The sequence below is a fragment of the Chiloscyllium plagiosum genome, chromosome 4 (genome assembly GCF_004010195.1).
Source record: "Chiloscyllium plagiosum isolate BGI_BamShark_2017 chromosome 4, ASM401019v2, whole genome shotgun sequence".
Classification (NCBI taxonomy): domain Eukaryota; kingdom Metazoa; phylum Chordata; class Chondrichthyes; order Orectolobiformes; family Hemiscylliidae; genus Chiloscyllium; species Chiloscyllium plagiosum.
In genome coordinates, this window is record NC_057713.1 from 2836732 (window position 1) to 2855354 (window position 18623).

The 18623-nt window shown below is 38.4% G+C and overlaps 1 protein-coding gene across 1 annotated transcript in view; it reads left to right on the forward strand.

Annotated features, from left to right (window-relative positions):
• Nucleotides 1-18623, forward strand: part of LOC122548812 (laminin subunit alpha-3-like) — a 376692-nt gene that overhangs the window by 106383 nt on the left and 251686 nt on the right. The window contains exons 8-15 of the mRNA XM_043687604.1: nucleotides 823-941; nucleotides 1634-1724; nucleotides 6472-6603; nucleotides 8246-8308; nucleotides 10856-10996; nucleotides 12907-13044; nucleotides 15964-16098; nucleotides 17808-17942. Of these exons, the coding sequence (XP_043543539.1) occupies nucleotides 823-941; nucleotides 1634-1724; nucleotides 6472-6603; nucleotides 8246-8308; nucleotides 10856-10996; nucleotides 12907-13044; nucleotides 15964-16098; nucleotides 17808-17942 (954 nt within the window). The remainder of the gene's footprint in view (nucleotides 1-822; nucleotides 942-1633; nucleotides 1725-6471; nucleotides 6604-8245; nucleotides 8309-10855; nucleotides 10997-12906; nucleotides 13045-15963; nucleotides 16099-17807; nucleotides 17943-18623) is intronic.

Here is an 18623-nt window from a genome sequence, read left to right on the forward strand (position 1 = left end):
CATGTATTTGGGATGCCACCTTAGGATACAAAACCCAAACAGCTGAAAAAATGTTGAAGATAGATAAAGATAAATTATTTCATTATCTTGGGACTCCTTGGACAGTGATGGTTCAAGAAGGCAGCTCAATTCCACCACCTTATACAGAGCAATCAGGGATAAGCAGTAAGCGTTGTCCTTACCAGTGATGCTCATGTCTCAAAAAGGAATAAAAATGCCCTGAAGTTGTTGGCTTTCGGACTAGTAATGTATGAGGGAGACAAAGATGATTTTGATATTAATTTCTGGATCATTCTTACTCAGTGGTTAGCACTGCTGCCTCACACCGCCAGGGACTTGGGTTCGATTCCAGCCTCGGGTGACTGTCTGTGTAGAGTTTGCACATTCTCCCTATGTCTGCGTGGGTTTCCTCCGGGTGCTCCGGTTTCCTTCCACAATCCAAAGATGTGCAGGTTAGGTGAAATGGCCATGCTAAATTGCTCATAGTGTTAGGTGCATTAGTCAGGGGGTATGGGTCTGGGTGAGTTACTCTTCGGAGGGTCAGTGTGGACTAGTTGGGCCAAAAAGCCTGTTTCCACACTGTAGGGAATGTAATCAACTAATCTAATCTATATCCGAAAAGGTTTTGTGTTACCAAGTATCCAGTGATGTTGAACCAACAAAGTAAGTGACCAATGATGAGATATTGCCTTTCCAGGCACTTAGCATTACAAATGTCAGCATGCCCATTACAAGGACATCATTCTCCAAGTTATCATCATTTATTTTTGCCAGTATTGTTAAAATGGACATTGAGTTAACAGTTTCTTGATCATTTTACAGCGTGTAATTGCCATGGGCATGCCACAGATTGTTATTATGATGCTGAAGTCAGCCGGCGCAGAGTAAGCATGAACAGCTACGGGCATTATGAAGGTGGAGGTGTTTGCTTGAACTGCCAGGTATGAGGCAAGCTATTCAAGTCAGGACAATTTGTTCCATTAAAAGATAGCCAGGAATGTCATAGTTGAGAAGCATATGCCATGTGTTGCTGTCCCATCACAGATGTTTCCAGTACTTGTTAAACTAATTGTTGTAACTTGCCTTAATGTTGAAATGTTACAAATGTTTTCAACATCTTTATTAATTTGATCTTCTAGGAAAAAGACAACAAAATATCTTTTAAAGGCTTGCTTCGGCAGTAGAAATGTGTCAAATATTTCTTAACAGCAGTGCCCCATTAACTTGAGCAGACAAACACAAGACGTTTTTAATGACTCCGTAAATAGACACAGCAATTTCTGTGTTGGAGTCACTGTCATTGTGACATGGTGATTGAATTTAGCTGTTTACAGTCCATCTTGTGCAGCAACTTTAAATTGATAACATCTTTAACCAGATTTAAACAAGCATCAATAGTGCTGTTAACACTTTAATTTCATTTGATGGCTCTGAGCTCATGAAAATAAACCTTTTGCTAATTTTTTGAAATCATAAGCCTTAGTTGTCCAGTTGGAAAGTCAACATTAGAGATTGAGTCTGATTTCATAAAGTAAACCTCAATTGTTCACATGATAATTTATCATCTCAAACTAAGCAGTATCAGTGGCAGCAGAAGATTTAATGAGTCATGTATCTCTAAATTTCTCCATAGCACAACACAGCGGGAATAAACTGTGAACGATGTGCTCCATTTTACTATCGACCATCTGGCGTTCCAAAAGAGGCAGTGGATGGCTGTTTACGTATGTTTTTCTTGGGTTATTTTCTTTTTCCACCAGTGAAATGATTATTGTAAAAGCCTTCATGGAATCATTTTAGACTGTTATTTGAAAAGGAAGAATGTTGAGGTATGACAGCAGTAGACAGAACGCACCACGGAAAACTAAATGAAATACTCATTCAGAAAGCCAGTGCAGACATGATGAAGTAATAGACTTTTTCCTGTGTTGTAACAATTCTGTGATTCTGAGAGTAATTTTAACCTATCTGGCAGAGCAGGAATCCCATGGAATCCGTAAGACCATGAGAAATACAAACAGAAGTAGCCCATTCCTTTAGTCTGCTCCATCATTCAGTAGAATTATTGTTGATTCGAAATTCCTCACATTCACTTTCGTACGTTTTCTCCGTAACCCTTGATTCCCCAACTGATCAATAATCTATCCATCTCAGCCTTAAATATACACAAGCACTCTGCCCCCTTAGCTCTTGATGGAATTGGGTGGAACATCAGTTCTTCAGCCCTTAATTTCTGTCACCAGTAAAATCAGTTAGAGCATGAAATCAGCATTTCCTCTGATAAATAACATTTTCTTATGCATAACATTTTAGAATGCAAAAATATTGTTTTTGCTTTTATTTTTCTAATTTTTGTCAAAGGATTGTAATGAAAATAGAATTCCAGTATGGAAGATTTTAAATTTATATTATTTTACTCCCTTCTTTATGGCTACCTAAAAGAGAGAAATAAACTTTTGGATCTTAAAGCAAAATTTCTGACTTCAAGATGTCATAGGGACATAGAAGCAGGAGCAAGTCATTCAACCAAGTGAGCCTGCTCCACCATTCAATTGGACCAAGACTACTCTTCTACCTCAATGCATTATCTTCATATCCCTTTATGTTATTAATCTCTAGAGTCATACTGCAAGGAAACAGACTCTTCAGTCCAACCAATTCATGCCAACCATAATCCCAAATAAAAATAGTCCTACCTGCCTGTATTTGGCATATATTCCTCCAAACTTTTCCTAATCATGTACTTATCTAAATGTCTTCTAAGTATTGTAACTAGACCTGCATCCACCACTTCCTCTTGAAGATCACTCCACACACAAATCATTCTCAGTATAAAAAAGTTACTCCTCATGTCCTTTTAAAATATTTCTCTTCTCACCTTAAAATATGACCCCTAGTCTTTAAAACCCCACCCGAGGGAAAGACATGTGCCATTCACTTTCTCTCATTATTTTATAAACCACTGTAACCTTGTATAAACCTCACCTCCCAACCTCCTCCTTTTAAAATATTTCTCTTCTCACCTTAAAATATGACCCCCTAGTCTTTAAAACCCCACCGAGGGAAAGACATGTGCCATTCACTTTCTCTCATTATTTTATAAACCATTGTAACCTTGTATAAACCTCACCTCCCAACCTCCTACATTCCAGTGAGAAAAGGCTCAGCCTATCCAGCCTCTCCTTATAACTCAAACTCTCCATTCCTGGCAACATCCTGGTAAATCTCTTCTGAACCCTCTCTAACTTAATAATATCCTTCCTCTAACAGGGAGACCAAAACTGGACACAGTACTCCAGAAAAGGCCTCTAGAAATCTATTGATTTCTGTCTTGAATGTGCTCAATGTTTGAGCTTCTACAGCCCTCTTGGCGTAAATAAATTCCAAAATTTCACCACCCTCTGTGTGAAGAAACTCTCCCTGAAAACTGACAGTAGCGTAAATAGGACTTTAATTGACGAGACAAAGCGAAGACTCGCAGGGCCTGTGCTGTATAGAGTAATAGATTTTTTACAGCAAGATAGCTTCAGCCCCATATCAATATCTTAGGTGATGGGAATGATGGCATGGTGGCTACATTTGCAGAGTGCACAAAGATAGGCAAGAAACTATGCTGTGAGTATAACTTAACACTAATGCAGATTGATATGGATAAAATGATTGGACAAAAATCTGGCAGATGGAGTATAACATGGGAAGTGTAAACTTGTTCACTTTGGCTGGAAGATTAAAAGAAAGCAGAGTATTTTTTTAATTGGAGAATTAAAAACTCCAAGGTGCAGAGTGATTTAGGTGTTTTAATGTATGAGCCATTGGAAGTTAGAATGCGGGTATAGCAAAGTATCACAAAACTCTTCCTGATTACCTTGAGTTTTTCTTGGTGTCCAGCTACAATCTCTTCAGTGATTGATTCTAATACCTTCTTCATGACAGATGTCAAGCTAAATGGCTTATAATTTCCTGGTTCCTGAACTCTCCCATTTTGAAAGTTTTATTTTGAAAAGGAGTTAAACATTAAGATGAGAAGGCAGCATTAAAGTGCAGATTAGCACTCTCTCATTATTATACTGGGTAAAATTCCACCATTGACATCCACACTTTCAGTTGTCTGTGTCCTAAACTCTTAGTCACTCCTTAAACCTCTCAGCCTCTCTGGCTTCCTTTAAGGCACTCCTAATACCTACAACTTTAACCAGCTTAGCATAACCATACAACGGAGCAGTTAAATTTTGGCAAATCCTCATTTGGGAAAATACCATTGAAATTATATTTCAATCCCATGATTTATTACCATGCAACACTAGCACACAATCTATAATTAGTGTCTTGAGCTAAATAATCTGGTTGCCTGTTTGTGGCAATTAGAATAATGGCTGGAAGCGAGTGATAAGGTTTTAAACTGGGTAATTACAATGACTGCAAAGAGTGAAGCTCAGGCAGTCAGTATATGTCTTCCCAGCCTCACGATTGCATTCTTCAAGATCAGTGTGGAAGATAAATATCATAGAGTCATAGTGGTGTACTGAAAAAGACCCTTTGGCCCATCTAATCTGCATCAGTCAAAAACAAACACCTAATTATTCAAATCTCATTTTCCAGAACTTGGCTCATCGACTTAGCAAACAATATTCACTTGTTTGTAACATTAGAGAAATTGTTATGATCTGGACTAGACTGCTATGAAACAGGTTCACACAAACTTTCAAACAGAATTGGAAATTATACTTGAAAGGCAAAGTTATAGGATCACAAGGACAGAGTAAATGCAGGGTTATGGGGATAGGACGGAGGTGGTGGAAGGCTGCATTTGGGTAGGATGCTCTTTGAAGGATCGGTGCAGATTCAATTATCAGAATGACCTCTTTCTACACTGTAGGAATTCCGTGATTCTAAGAAATGTGAGGTGAAGAATTTGGCAGGAAGAACATGGAGTGACAATATAAAATGGGTTAAAAAATGCAGTAACCTCCACTTTCAAATTCAAGTCCCCAAATAACAATGAAAATATGTTATAGACCTTCAATAAATTGTATAAAAAGTAACATTTTTCATTTATATGGTGTCTTTATCAAGGTAAAGTATCCCAAGTAAAAATGAATGACTATCAAATAGAATTTGGCCACCAAACACGTAAGGAAATAATCAGATAAGCAACCAAAATATTAGTCAAAGAAGCATTTTTTTAAGTATGGTAAATGAGGAGAGAAAGGCAGGGAAGATTTAGAGAGGAAGTTTCAGGCAGCTGAATGCACTTATTGCATTGGGCACCACTAATGGAGTGATAAATATTCATGATACACAGAAGGTTAGGATACCATAGAATCCCTATAGTGGAGAAGCAGTCCATTTGGCCCATCGGGTCAACACCAATCCTCTGAAGAGAATTCCACCCAGACTCACCCCACTACCTTATCCCTGTAACCCCATATTACCCATGGTTAACCCACATATCCCTAGGCACTGTGAGCAATTTAGCACAGACAATCCACCTAACCTGCACATCTACAATTCTGGTCTTCTTCCTATCAGAAGGATGTTGTGAAACTTGAAAGGGATCAGAAAAGATTTATAAGCATGTTACCGAGTTTCGAAGGCTTGAGATAGGGAGAGGATGAATAGGCTGGGGCTGTTTTCCCTGGAGCGTTGGAGGCTGAGGGGTGACATTATAGAGGTTTATAAAATCATGAGGGTAATGGATAGGATAAATAGACAAAATCTCTTCCCTGGGGTGAGGGAGTCTGGAACTAGAGGGCATAGGTTTAGGGTGAGAGGGAAAAGACATAAAAGAGACCTAAGGGGCAACATTTTCACACAGAGGGTGGTACGTATATGGAATGAGCTGCCAGAGGAAGTGGTGGAGGTAGTATGATTGCAACATTTAAAAGGCATCTAGATGGCTAAATGAATCGGAAGGGTTTGGAGGGATATGAGCCGGGTGCTGGCAGGTGGAACTAGATTGGGTTGAGATATCTGGTTGGCATGGATAAGTTGGACCAAAGGGTCTGTTTCCATGCTGTACATCTCTATGACTCTGTGGACTATATGTAGGAACCAGAGTCTCCAGAGGAAAACCAGAGAGACATGTGGAGAATGTGCAAACTTTACACATGCAGTTGGCTGAGGGTGAAATTGAACCTGGATCCCTAGCACTGTGAGGCAGTAGTGCTAATGATGTGCTACCATGCCGCCCCAAAGTGCATGAAGTGCACCAGGAGTGCAAAGATCTCAAACTTGGAAGATCTGCAGGAGGTTACAGAAAAAGGGTCAATGCTATAGAGGATTCACAAAAAAGATCTTGGAGACGTTGATGATCTTTCATCAGACTGGTTAACTGTTGTTTCTGTTTCTAACTCCACTGATGCTGCCCAATCTGCTGAGGATTCCCAGCATATTCTGAAAGATTTGAACACTTTAAGAATTGTAAGTTTGATTTGGGAATAAAACCTGAAAATGCGATTGTATTATTTTCAGCCTGCAGGTGTAACCCTGAATTTGCAGATGGATGTGATGGAACAACAGGTCTGTGTCGCTGCAAACCGCAGTACAGTGGTCAACACTGTGACAGATGTTCTCGTGGATATTACAGCTTCCCTCAGTGTGGTTGTATGTAGAACACTTTCATCCTTGTGGTTTTAATTATTCACCTTGTTTGCAGATTTAAGTACTCTTTTGCTCAGTTCCAAGCAAGTAAAAATGTAAGCAAAATAATAACATAAGCAAAATAATATTTTTTATTTCAGCTGGAGAGTTTTAGATCGTAATCTAGACATCATGGTCTGATACCTGATTTAAGTACAGGGTACATTGTGCTCCTTATATTATGGACTCTGAATTTTGGACAGACCACTATACTTGTAGTACTGTGACAGCCTCAAGTGTCCTCCAATTCAGAGGCCCACTAGCTGGCCAGGCACCATATCTGGATGGGGCCAGTTGGCCATTACTGGGAGTCTCACAAGTGCAAACTTCATACACCCATTCATGTTTCAGATTAGTCCAGAGTTACTTAAAATATACAGCAAAGACATAGATCATTCAGCCTAAGTGGTCTTGACCCACAGGAGCTTCCTTCTACCCAACTCATTCCAGCCTATCTACCTCTCCTCCCAATCCATATGCCCTCATGTTTTTATCAAGCTTCCCCTTAAATGGCCTACTAATGGCCTGGTAAGAGTTTTAAATTCTCACCACTTTTCTAAGTAAATAAGTTTCTCCTGAATTTCCTTTTGAATTTATTGGAGAATATCTTAAGTTCTGACCATTGGTTTTGGACAACCCCCTGTTGAATCCTTTAGTAATTTTAAAGGTCTCTGAATAGACCACCCATTAACTTTCTATTTTCTAGAAAGAAGAGTGGCTGCCAGTCCAGTCTTTCCCATGAGTTTGTACTGTCTTGGTGTTGGGATCACTCTTCTGATTTTTTTAAAATGCATTTTCCCAGCATTTGCGTCCTCTTTGTAATAACCGAAGCTGAAAATGTTCACAATGTCCCATGTGTAGTCCAACAACGGGATTTCTAAATTTATGAATTCTTTCCTCTGAAAGAGAACCATTCTACTTTTAAAATATTACAACCAGCCTGAACATGTTTCATAAATTAGTACTGTATTTTCTGTGGAATTATCAAACCACACAAGTCATTTCAATCCCTGAGTCTGTTAAATCTTTGAAAAAGGTTTGCCTGCAATTGAAAGAAAATCTGTGTTTGGTATTCCACTGTTCATGGACATAACGATTTATGCTGCTTGACTGATTCCACAACCAGTCATTATCCCAGTGAGGGGATGCTGGGTCTGTAAATTCATGGATTTGAATGACAGCTTAAAATGATTATGAAGAGATTTTCTACCTTTGATGTGGGGCTACAAATACAAATATATGTTCTAGTAAAAGCTTAAGCAGTTTAGACCATAAGAGCAAGAGTAGGCCACTCACCTTGATCACCATTCAATTAGATCATAGTTGGTTAGGATGCCCTTCGGATAGTTGGTGTAGACTCGATGGGCCAAATGGCCTCTGTCTACAATGTAAGGATTCAATGATTCTATTAAAGGTGGAGCAGACTTGAAAGGCCAGACAATACTCCAGCATATATCAGCACAGTCAGACAGGGGAGGAATAAGGGACCAAACTTGGAAAGAAAAAATTCTTCCTTGGAACTATATCTCTTAATTCATCTGTGAGAGAATTCATTTGCATGTGATGCAGATTTGACATTTTTAACTAAGAGTGTCTTTTGTTCTAGATGTTCCAGTTTATTCCACAGCCAGTCCAGTAACTGTAGTCCCATCAGCTGGAGATTTCCAAAGTAAGCATTTGCAATTATCATTGAGCATAGAACCAAAGATTAATTGTAGTTTTGATTTATACCATGACACAGCAGGCTTTTTAATGTGGAAGTAGCTGGAAATACACTTCTACATTCTGCATTAGGGATGCTGGGAATCACACCAGAATATGAGTCAGTAATTTAGAACATAAATGATGAAAATGATCTTTATTAATTTCTGCTAACTCCTTTCTACTATAAATTACACTGTTTTGAAGATATAATGGGCTGAATTGTCACCTTAGTTGGAAAATAGAAGTCAAGGTTGTTTTCAAAAAGTGTGGTGCTAGAAAAGCACAGCTGGTCAGGCAGCATCCGAAGAGCAGGAGAGTCGATGTTTTGAGAATAAGCTCTTCAGCAGGAATGATGAATGCTCTTTGCATGCTGCCTGACCGGCTGTACTTTTCCAGCACCACACTTTTTGATTCTGATCTCCAGCATCTACGGTCCTCATTTTCTCCCAGTAGTTTCAGGTTCCAAGCTTGACCTCAGAGCAACAAGACACTCTGAATTTTTTTACCAGTGCACCTCCCGCCCCCTCAAACTTACTTCACTTGGAGACAGTTTCCCCATTCAATGACAGATGGTGTATGAGCTCTTGAAGGGATTGAGGGATGGAAACCCAATCTAATGCTGGGTGCCTAGATTTAGGCAGGTAGGCTACCCAGTTAGCCTCCTTCAGTGCTGGTTAATGAGGCTCTTAATGATCTTAATTGTTTGCCTGCCTGATCCCAAATCTGTGCTGGCAAAAAGATAAGGAAGTCAATATGTGATTGGCCCTGTAGTTATTGAACAGCATTCACCTCTGATAATGATAAATGATAAAGCTTTAAAATTCATTTAATTGAACCATTTGATAATTTATTAAAGCCCAAATTATCCACAAAAATAATTTGTGTGAATTATTTATCAACATAAGGTTGCATTGAAAACCTGTAAACTAAAATGAAATAGCCCAGTCAAAAGGCTAACAATAAATAATTGAATGCAAGTATTTTAACATCAAGTACTGCAAAAACATTTCTAACATCTTAACTATTAAGAAAATGTTTGAGATAAGAAAATACAACTATTTTTGCACCAGGTTTGTGCAAATAGCAAGCTAAAAATTCTAATGAAACCTATACTGTAACCTAGCAGATAATAAAAGCACTTTTCAACAAATCCTGCTTGTGAAATTCAAATATTATCAAACATTTTTTCTAATGTTTAAGTGGCACCTCTGCTTCCAATTCCTGAAATATGCAAAATAACATATCAATACCATGCCATGAGCTATTGGCATAGAATTACACCCTTCCACTGAGTTCCCGCTCTCTGCTGTATTGCTGTGCCCACATCTGAGGTAGGGAAGGGGTTCCTAATGGGGAAATCATCACGGTACTGCATTCATATGCCAATCTAACAGAGACATTAGTGAACGTCTCAAGCAGGTCAGCTGCTCACAAATTCAGTCACAAGGGAAACAAAAAAGCACATCAATAACAAAGGGAAAATGAGCTTTGATGAAAACAGACTCATTTTGTCGAAGCTTTCCATCTTGTACTCATCAGGACATTTTGCAAGACTACCAATTCAAGAGGAAAAACAACATTTGTACTGCATGCAAGGGGAATGCTGATTGGTTGTGAAGTGGACTCTGATTATGAGAGTCATCGCCAAGGAGAATTAAGCCATTAATGCTGATTGACAGTTAAAATCCTGGTTTTATTTAACTTTTAAGCTGGGCAGTTTTATTCTGCTTGATCAGAGCATTGCCCTGAGAAATGAACCAAAAATGGTTGTCACCTATTTTGTTGAGTTGAAAAGAGGACTAAATCTTGAAGGGTAACCAAAACTAAAAGTCCTCTTATTTTGATATACCGAACTACAGAAGTGTTACAGCGCTGAAGAAGACCATCTGGTACATTGTGTCTGCGCTGGCTTGTTAAATGGACATCATTACTTAATGTTAATTTCCCACTTTTCTCTCTCTCACAACCCTTGCACATTATTTTTATCTATATAACCACTTAATGCCCTCTTGAATGCCTCAGTCGAACCTGCCTCCCCCTCACATTCAAGCATTGCATTCCAGACCCTAACTACTCACTGAGTGAAAAAGGTTTCCCTCACTTTATCTTTGCTTCTTTTTCAGATTACTTTAAATCTATGCCCTCTTGTTCTTGTGCCTTTTAAGATTGGAAACAATTTGTCCCTGTCTACTTCATCCAGCACTTCATGATTCTATAAGCCTGTATCACATTTCCTCTAACCTTCTTCCCTCAATCTCTCCTCACTGGAGATTAGAAAATCCAACTACTGAACAATTTGACATCAAGTAATGGGCTAGACTGACTGAACTTGAAAGTCCAACTTTAGCATGATTTGTTCTCACTATAGAGAGAACATTGTGACATAATACTGTCAAAGATCATAGGAGAGATGAATGTAATAAACAGCCTTGAAGTGGAAAATGTCAATGTATACTAATTGTTTTGGTACTGAAGTATTGATTTTTCAGTCATCGGCTTTTGTTCTTTACAGATTGTAAATGTAATGTGCAGGGCACAGTGGCAAATACCTGTCACATAGATCCTCATACTCAGCGTTGTGATTGCAAACCACACTACACTGGTCCATACTGTACTCACTGTGCCACAGGATATTTTGGGAATTACTGTCAACGTAAGTATGTATAGAACCACAAATTATTCAGTTGTTAAGTAGTTATTTCAGCTATTTAGATAGCTGACAGCAGTTTAAGATAAAATATTAGTGGAGATCTGGAAGGAGCAGTCCAGAATAAAGGGGTATAACCTTAAAATTAGAAATCACACACCAAGTTGTAGTCCAACAGATTTATTTGGAAGTACTAACTTTCATAGGGCTGCTCCTTCATCAGACAGCTACCTGATGAAGGAGCAGCGCTCCAAAAACTAGTACTTCCAAATAAACATGTTGGACAATAACCTAGTGTTGTGTGATTTTTAATTTTGTCTATCCCAGTCCAACACTGGCACCTCTACGTCATGGCTTAGAATTAGAGAAAGTCCTTTCAACAGTGAAGTCAGGGAGAACATTTTCATGGAACAATAATTTGAAACTGGAGATTAATTAACAATGTGATTTGTTGGTACAGAACTTGAATATTGCTGAAAAAAGGCATATTTTGTCAAGGTCTTTCACCTTACACTCATCAGAACAAAAAAGAATATTAATTAAAGGGAAAACCTTATTTACCTTGCGTGAAGAGAGAATCCTGATTGGTTGGCAAGTGGACTTCTGTCTGGTAGTGATATTGTCATGGAGACTGCACAAACTAATGATGATTGACAGTTAACTGGTGACTCTGATTGGTCTGGGCATTGCCCTGAGAATTGAGCGGTGTTGATACAGACTGCTAATTCCTATCTCCATAATAAATGAAAGCATCTATTCTTTGCCTACTTCATCCTTTGTAGTTATAATCATCCTTCAGCCTTCTGTTTTCCAGAGAATTCCAAAAGGTCAGTCTTTCATGAAAACTATAACCTCACATACTTGGGTCTCACCTCCATAATTCATTTCCTGTACTTTCTGCATGGTCTCTTTATATTCTTTTGGTAACATGGAGACTAGAATTCTGTAAAGTTGTGGTGTAACCAGAAGTTTATGTTGAAATAGGTGCACTATGTGTACATATTCTTTCTGTTTGCAAAGAGCAGGGTCTGTGTGTTAATATATGTAACTTCCAGTACATGCAAACACTGCATGCTGCGAGCCCGACTAATAATCCTAAATTGATTGTCAGCTTAATTCTTCACACACTCAATATTATCTAGCAAATGTTGACGAATTGCAGAGTCATTTCTAATGTTGGGCACCATGTTTTGAATTTTCCAAATGCAAAACTGTTCTGGTTGCATACAATCAGTTAGGGTAAGAAATAAACTTTTTGAATATATTTCCACATCGTAAGTTGTTGCACTTAAGCACTTGCTGCTTGTTACATTACTATCATTATATCAATTCTTTTCTCACTCATCAGATCCAGTCAAAATAATTAAACCAGTGCAGTTTAAGTGAGTTAAACCCAAAAATACTCAACGTACATCTTTTCTGTGATCTCTTAAACTAGTTTACGATTCATTTTCCCAGATCATGGCCCCCCCACAAACTTGGTGCCCGCCCCCAAGTCTAAATTACAAAATTCTTTGATTGTGATGATTGAGAAAGCCTCACTTCAAATTGAGCTAAGTTTCCTCTGTGCCTTTACAGTAGTCAGTACATTAATACATGATTCCTTTCTCATCAAATACTGTTAAATTAATTGAGAAACAGATTAATGTACACAATCATGAAAGTAGTAAACAGCTCAAGATAGTGATCTCAAATCATTTTCAGTGTGTCAGGAACCCTGCTGTGAAAGACTAGGTATTATTAAAAAATGTTTACTTTTGGTAACCAGAATATTTTCAGCAGATACTCTATCTTACAATGTAGAGCTATAACAGATGACACATAACAGAACTCTTGTTTAGAGTATCATGCCTTCAATGATTGAAGATCGATTCTCTTTGTGTGCAGTGATTTAATACTATACAATATTTATTTAGAATGTCAGTGCTACGGTGCTGGAGTGACAAATCAAGTGTGTGATCCAAACACAGGACAGTGTTTGTGTCGAAATGGATTTCAAGGTTATTTTTGTGAAAGCTGCTCAGCAGGATATTTTCGGTTCCCCTACTGTGAGCGTAAGTAAGACTTGTCACTATAGGTGGACAACACTTTTCAGTTACAGCTAAGCAACAATATTTTCATTTCAGTCACATAACCTATGCGTCAGGTGCGTTGTACTTTTTTGTATTTCTCTCCAGGAGGGCTTAAACTCTGAATAGGGAAATACGTCAAAACCATTACAAGCTAGAGATTGTTATGACACAGACACAGACAGCTGAACCAAATCAGCCTTTTTTATCTCTGTATTTACCTCAGTAAAATTAAAACCTTTAAATACCCTCAAAGTTAACTCAATGGTTCCTAACCAGACTTTGAGTAGCCAATCCCAGCCTCTGCGAATAATCAGTGTTAGACTCTGGTTTTGAGGCTTAAGCAAAAGATTTAGCAACTTATTAACAATATCGCAATTTCAGCGGAACAAAATAAAACAGCAAATTAATCTAATTAATGTCTATGATTTTAAAGCCAATAAACACTTGTTTTTCAGCCCTATTTATATAAAAGACCGACAGACAAGCAAACATGATTAAGGGATCAATAAAAAAGAAAAGCAAAACTGGAAAGGTTACGAACATAGTTTTCACAATGCATTATTCCACAGGCATAAGTGATTGTTTTTTGGTTTTCTGAAGGGCCATTTTTTTCAAATCACTCAGAATACTCCACTTCAGTAATATTTATAACTTAATTTCTCTCAACTTCCAGTAGCTGATAACGGGAAGTTAGGCAGGGAGCTTTCAAATCTTCAAGCTATAGCATTAACAGCCAAACTCCTTCTCCAGGAAACATATTCCAAAACCCAGTTCAAATGCTGACCACTCCTGGTAGACTGACTATCCCCTCATGAGCTGGCACTTACTATTCAACATCTGCCATCTGCTTGAGCATAATGTCTCGCCAGACTTGCTGGAACCAATTCCCAGGTACTGACCTCATTTTCGGTGAGCCATCTGCTATCTATTTAAATGTACTGTTCCTCACGGGTGTTCAAGAGTTTGTAGAGCCAGAAACAACCTACAATTAACTTTCAGGCCTGGCCTCAAAAGCAAACAACTGCTTATGAGTTCTCTCTTTTTTAACTCAGGCTACATTTTCAGCTGACAATTCTTAGTTTACAACTCCAAACCAAAACTCATAAAATAATAAATTAAAAATAATGAAAAATTAGCAAGGGTCTAACAAGATGACAGATGGCAATCCGTGTCCTGATGAATATTGGCTTATCAGTGTCAGCATGGTAGAATGATATGACATAGATGGAGGTGGCATATTCCATTCTATATAGTGACATGTGTGTTCTGACTGAAGGCAGAGCCTTAGTACATTGTCTGCTGATGCTTCACCTTGAGCCTTTTCCTTGGCAGTTTTTTGCTAGTGGAAATCTGCAATTTCTTCCATTCTGAGGGCAGTGCAAAGGGACAAGTCTCAGGTCCACCTCAGCCTGAAGAGGAATTGAACCATTGTCTTTGATGTTCTTCTGAACCACATGCTAGCCATCTACGCTAATGGTACCCTATTATATATTGTCTTTTGAATTGGCTGTTCAATGAAGGCCTTATCTGCCTTCTCATTTGGAAGTAAAGGACTCTAGAATGGCATTTTGAAAAACTTAGAGTTTTCCCTAGTCTCCTGAACAATATTTACCCCCCCACCCAACAAGATATGTACAGGGGAGCATACCACTGTAATGGACTGAACACTCTTGGCTGGCTGAATCAGGACAGACTGAAAAACCTTCCCCATTGTGGTTTCATCTTGGCTGAAAAAGTATTCCAAATAAATACAAGTTGTTACTTCCCGCTAGTACTTTAAAAGGAAGCATTGTTTTGCCCATTGCTGAAATCAGACTTTTTCTGCAATGGAAATCTGAGAGAATTTCCTGACATAAAGGGATTTAGTTGCTTTATTAAAAAAAGAGGACACACAGAACTTTCAACTAAACAAATTATAAATCCCGTGTGGAGGAATTTTTATTTCTTGATCAGCAACTTTTTAACTGAGAGATACCAGGAGGGGCTAGACAGAGAAAGATTTGAACAAAGGATGAAGTGCAACGTTGAGTAGGAATAATTGAGAGAGGGCATATTTGACAAGTACAAGAAAATTCGTCTCACTAAAATTTTGCCACTAAAAAGAAAATACAGTGTTTCAAAATATTAAGGTTGGACTCAAAGTGCAACAGGTTAGTGTTCTGTCTGATCTAGTTTCCTTGCCACTGTCACACTACCATGCTACTACATCCCCAACGTCAATCACACTCCTTCCAGCTCATCCTATATCCTTACCATCCAGCTACCGCTGAAATCAGGAACCAAACAATGATAGACATTCGTATAATAAGACATTAAGAACAAAAAAGAGGCCAATCAGCCCATTATGCCTGTGCTCACTTTTTGAAAGAACTAGTCAACTAGTCACCCATTCCCCTCTGAGCACTTACCCAATTTCCTTTGGAAATCTTCCTCTTCTGAATCGAGTTCCATTGCCCTTTCAGACAATGCATAATTCAGTGTGTATATTTAAAGAAAATCCTTCTCACCGGCCTTAATACCAATAACCTTAAATTACTGATTGGGACCTGTACTTCATAACTCTGTGCTCCATCGATCACTGCAATGCAAGCTTCTTGTCACCAACACACAATTTAAACTCCAACATTGAATGAATTACAAAGATACTAAATTAGCAGCCACGAGAAAAGACTGGCTGGTCCATCAGTCATTCTCCACGTCAGGGTGACCCAAGTGTTGAAACAAACCCTATTTGATTGCCCTCCCGTCATCTAATCTCCTGGGATCATTATTTCTCCAGCTGGTAGGAGTACTTAATTCAGCCTGTCAGAAAAGGGATGTTAGAGAGATTAGTTTGCTGCAATGTGAGTTTCCAATTGTTGCTTATTACATTGTCTAAGCAGTGAGCTGAATGTTTTCTAGCATGTCGGTGTAACAATGTTGGAACGCTACCTGAACGCTGTGATGACTCAGGGAGGTGTCTCTGTCGGGCAGAATTTGCAGGCAATCAGTGTGATCAATGTCACCCAGGATATCATTCATTCCCACGGTGTCAAGGTAAGATTCTTATTTATTAATTACTGAGACATTCTGAATTTATATGCTGGGCTAAAATCTTGCATATTTGTCTATCACATTACTTTGTTATCGTAAAACCATAAATGAAGGAGTAGAAACAGGCCATTCAGCCCATTGAATCTGGCCCACCATTCGATGGTCAGCAGATTGTCAGGCCAGCATGATAATAGTCGTATTACCTGGTACACTAGCCCACTCACAATAATCCTCCAAACCACTCTATGCCCCTTTATATTTTAGTGCCTCATCTATGACCTCTCCAGATCTATATTCCCCCAACTCCTCACTTCTACTTGTATCCTCCATGATTGGTCCATACCTTCCATTGCCACTTACCCAGTATTCACTATAGGCAGACTCCAGGATGTCTTTGAAATGGACATTGTAAACAAATAAACCACTAACAAACTAATCTGATTCTAACACACCATACTGAATAAAATCTCCTTAAAAAATCCCAAAATAATTAAGTTTTGTCAATGTCAAACTAAGCACATCTAAGACATCTAATACTTTAATAACCTTCTAAAACTGTCAATCAAAATATTAATACAACCCCTGAACAGGTGGATAAAAATTCAACTGATCATTCAAAATAGTCATAGCTGACATAGCAAGCTATGCCAGCTTGCAGACAATGGAGTCCATTGAATTACAAACACAGATGGCCACTTTTTTAGAAAGTCCATCAATTGAAGCAGCCCAGGAACAGATGGGTCTGTTTTCTAATTGACAGTTTCTGAATTGAATTATTTACTTTTAAAAGGATTCTAGGCATTTAAATCTCTTCAAATTATTAGACTGAAAACCCCAATCATTGCAGTAAAAACATATTTCACTTACAGCGCATCATCTAAGTATTTAAACTGAAGGAACAAATTAATCTTTTTATATTTCAAAGCTGATCAGTGAAAGGTAACCATTCCTTTTGATTCCCTACGTGGTACTGGGTTTCTTATGTGATTCATACTTCCTCTGAAACCTTAAGCCAGACCTATTGATTGAAGGGCTCCACCCCCATTAAAATTGCAGATGGGCTTTAAACTGCCTACCCCACAATGGAGCTGGCATGTGAATATAGACATGCAATGCTGTACCCATGTAGGCTATCCATACCTTTCTTCCATGGCAGCAAAAATTTCCAGAAATGGGAATAAGGGCATAAAGTCCGGAATCAGTCCCACCTACTATTTTTAATGAGGCATACAAGATGCTAAAGGGATTGACAAAGTAGACACAGAAAGGAAGTTTTCTCGTGAGAGATTCTAGAATGAGAAGTCATGGTTTTAAGCTAAGGTGAGGCAGATTTACGACAGGGATGGGGAGGAATTACTTCTCTCAAAAGTTGGTCTGTGGAATTCACTACCGCAGAATATGGGTGTTGCTAGGTTACTGAATAAATTTAGGGAGGAGATAGATTTTTAATTAGTAATTATTAAAGAGTTATGGAGAACAGTCAGGAAAGTGGCATTGAAGATGACATGAGATCAGCTGTGATCATATTAAATAGGAGAAGGCTTGAGAGGGGGCTGAATTGCCTACTCTTGCTTTTAGTTCTTATGTTCTTATGATCTTCCAAATCAATTAGACTCAGTAAAAATCTGGGCCCTGATCTTTTTAGCTTCCAAGTGACTTAGCTGACCCAAATGAAGGCCTTGTTCAGTACACTGATTCCTGTTTATCTACAGCCTGTTCCTGTGACCAAATAGGATCGATAGATAATAACTGTGACACTATTGGACGCTGTCGCTGTCGTCCAAACTTCACAGGACCAACATGTTCCCACTGTGCGCCTGGTTACTATGGTTATCCCACTTGTTTGTGTAAGTACTCAACAAATATTTTATTCTCCTTAAAAAAAACAAAGAACTGTGGATGCTTGAAATCAGAAACAAAATTAGAAGTTACTGGAAAAAGTCAGCAGGTCTAGCAGCATCTGTGGAAAGAAAGCAGAATTAAGGTTTTGGGTCCCGTTCTGAAGAAGGGTCACTGGACCTGAAACGCTAACTCTGCTTTCTCTCCACAGATCCTGCCATTCTGATTTTATCATTATCAACTTTTTTTTATTTTCGAACATGACAGAAGGATTTCAGAAGGATAAACATTTACACAAAGCCTTAATAAATACAAATCTACAGAACAGGTGAAAGGGGAAAACCAGTATTAAAAAAGTTTATTCATCACTCAACACTGCCAAAAAAATCTGAGATAAACCAAAAGATATACGATTAAGAACCTCGTCTTCAGATTCATAACTTGCATTCCTGTTTATCAGATTTGTTTTAATAATTTTAGCTACTTACAGAATTGTTCAACCATTTGAAGCTTAGTTAACTGATAAGCTCCTTTTGAGTCTAAATCCTAAGTTCATAGAACATAGAACAATACAGCACAGAACAGGCCCTTCGGCCTACGATGTTGAGCCGAACATTTGTCCTAGCTTAAGCACCCATCCATGTACCTATCCAATTGCCGCTTAAAGGTCACCAATGATTCTGACTCTG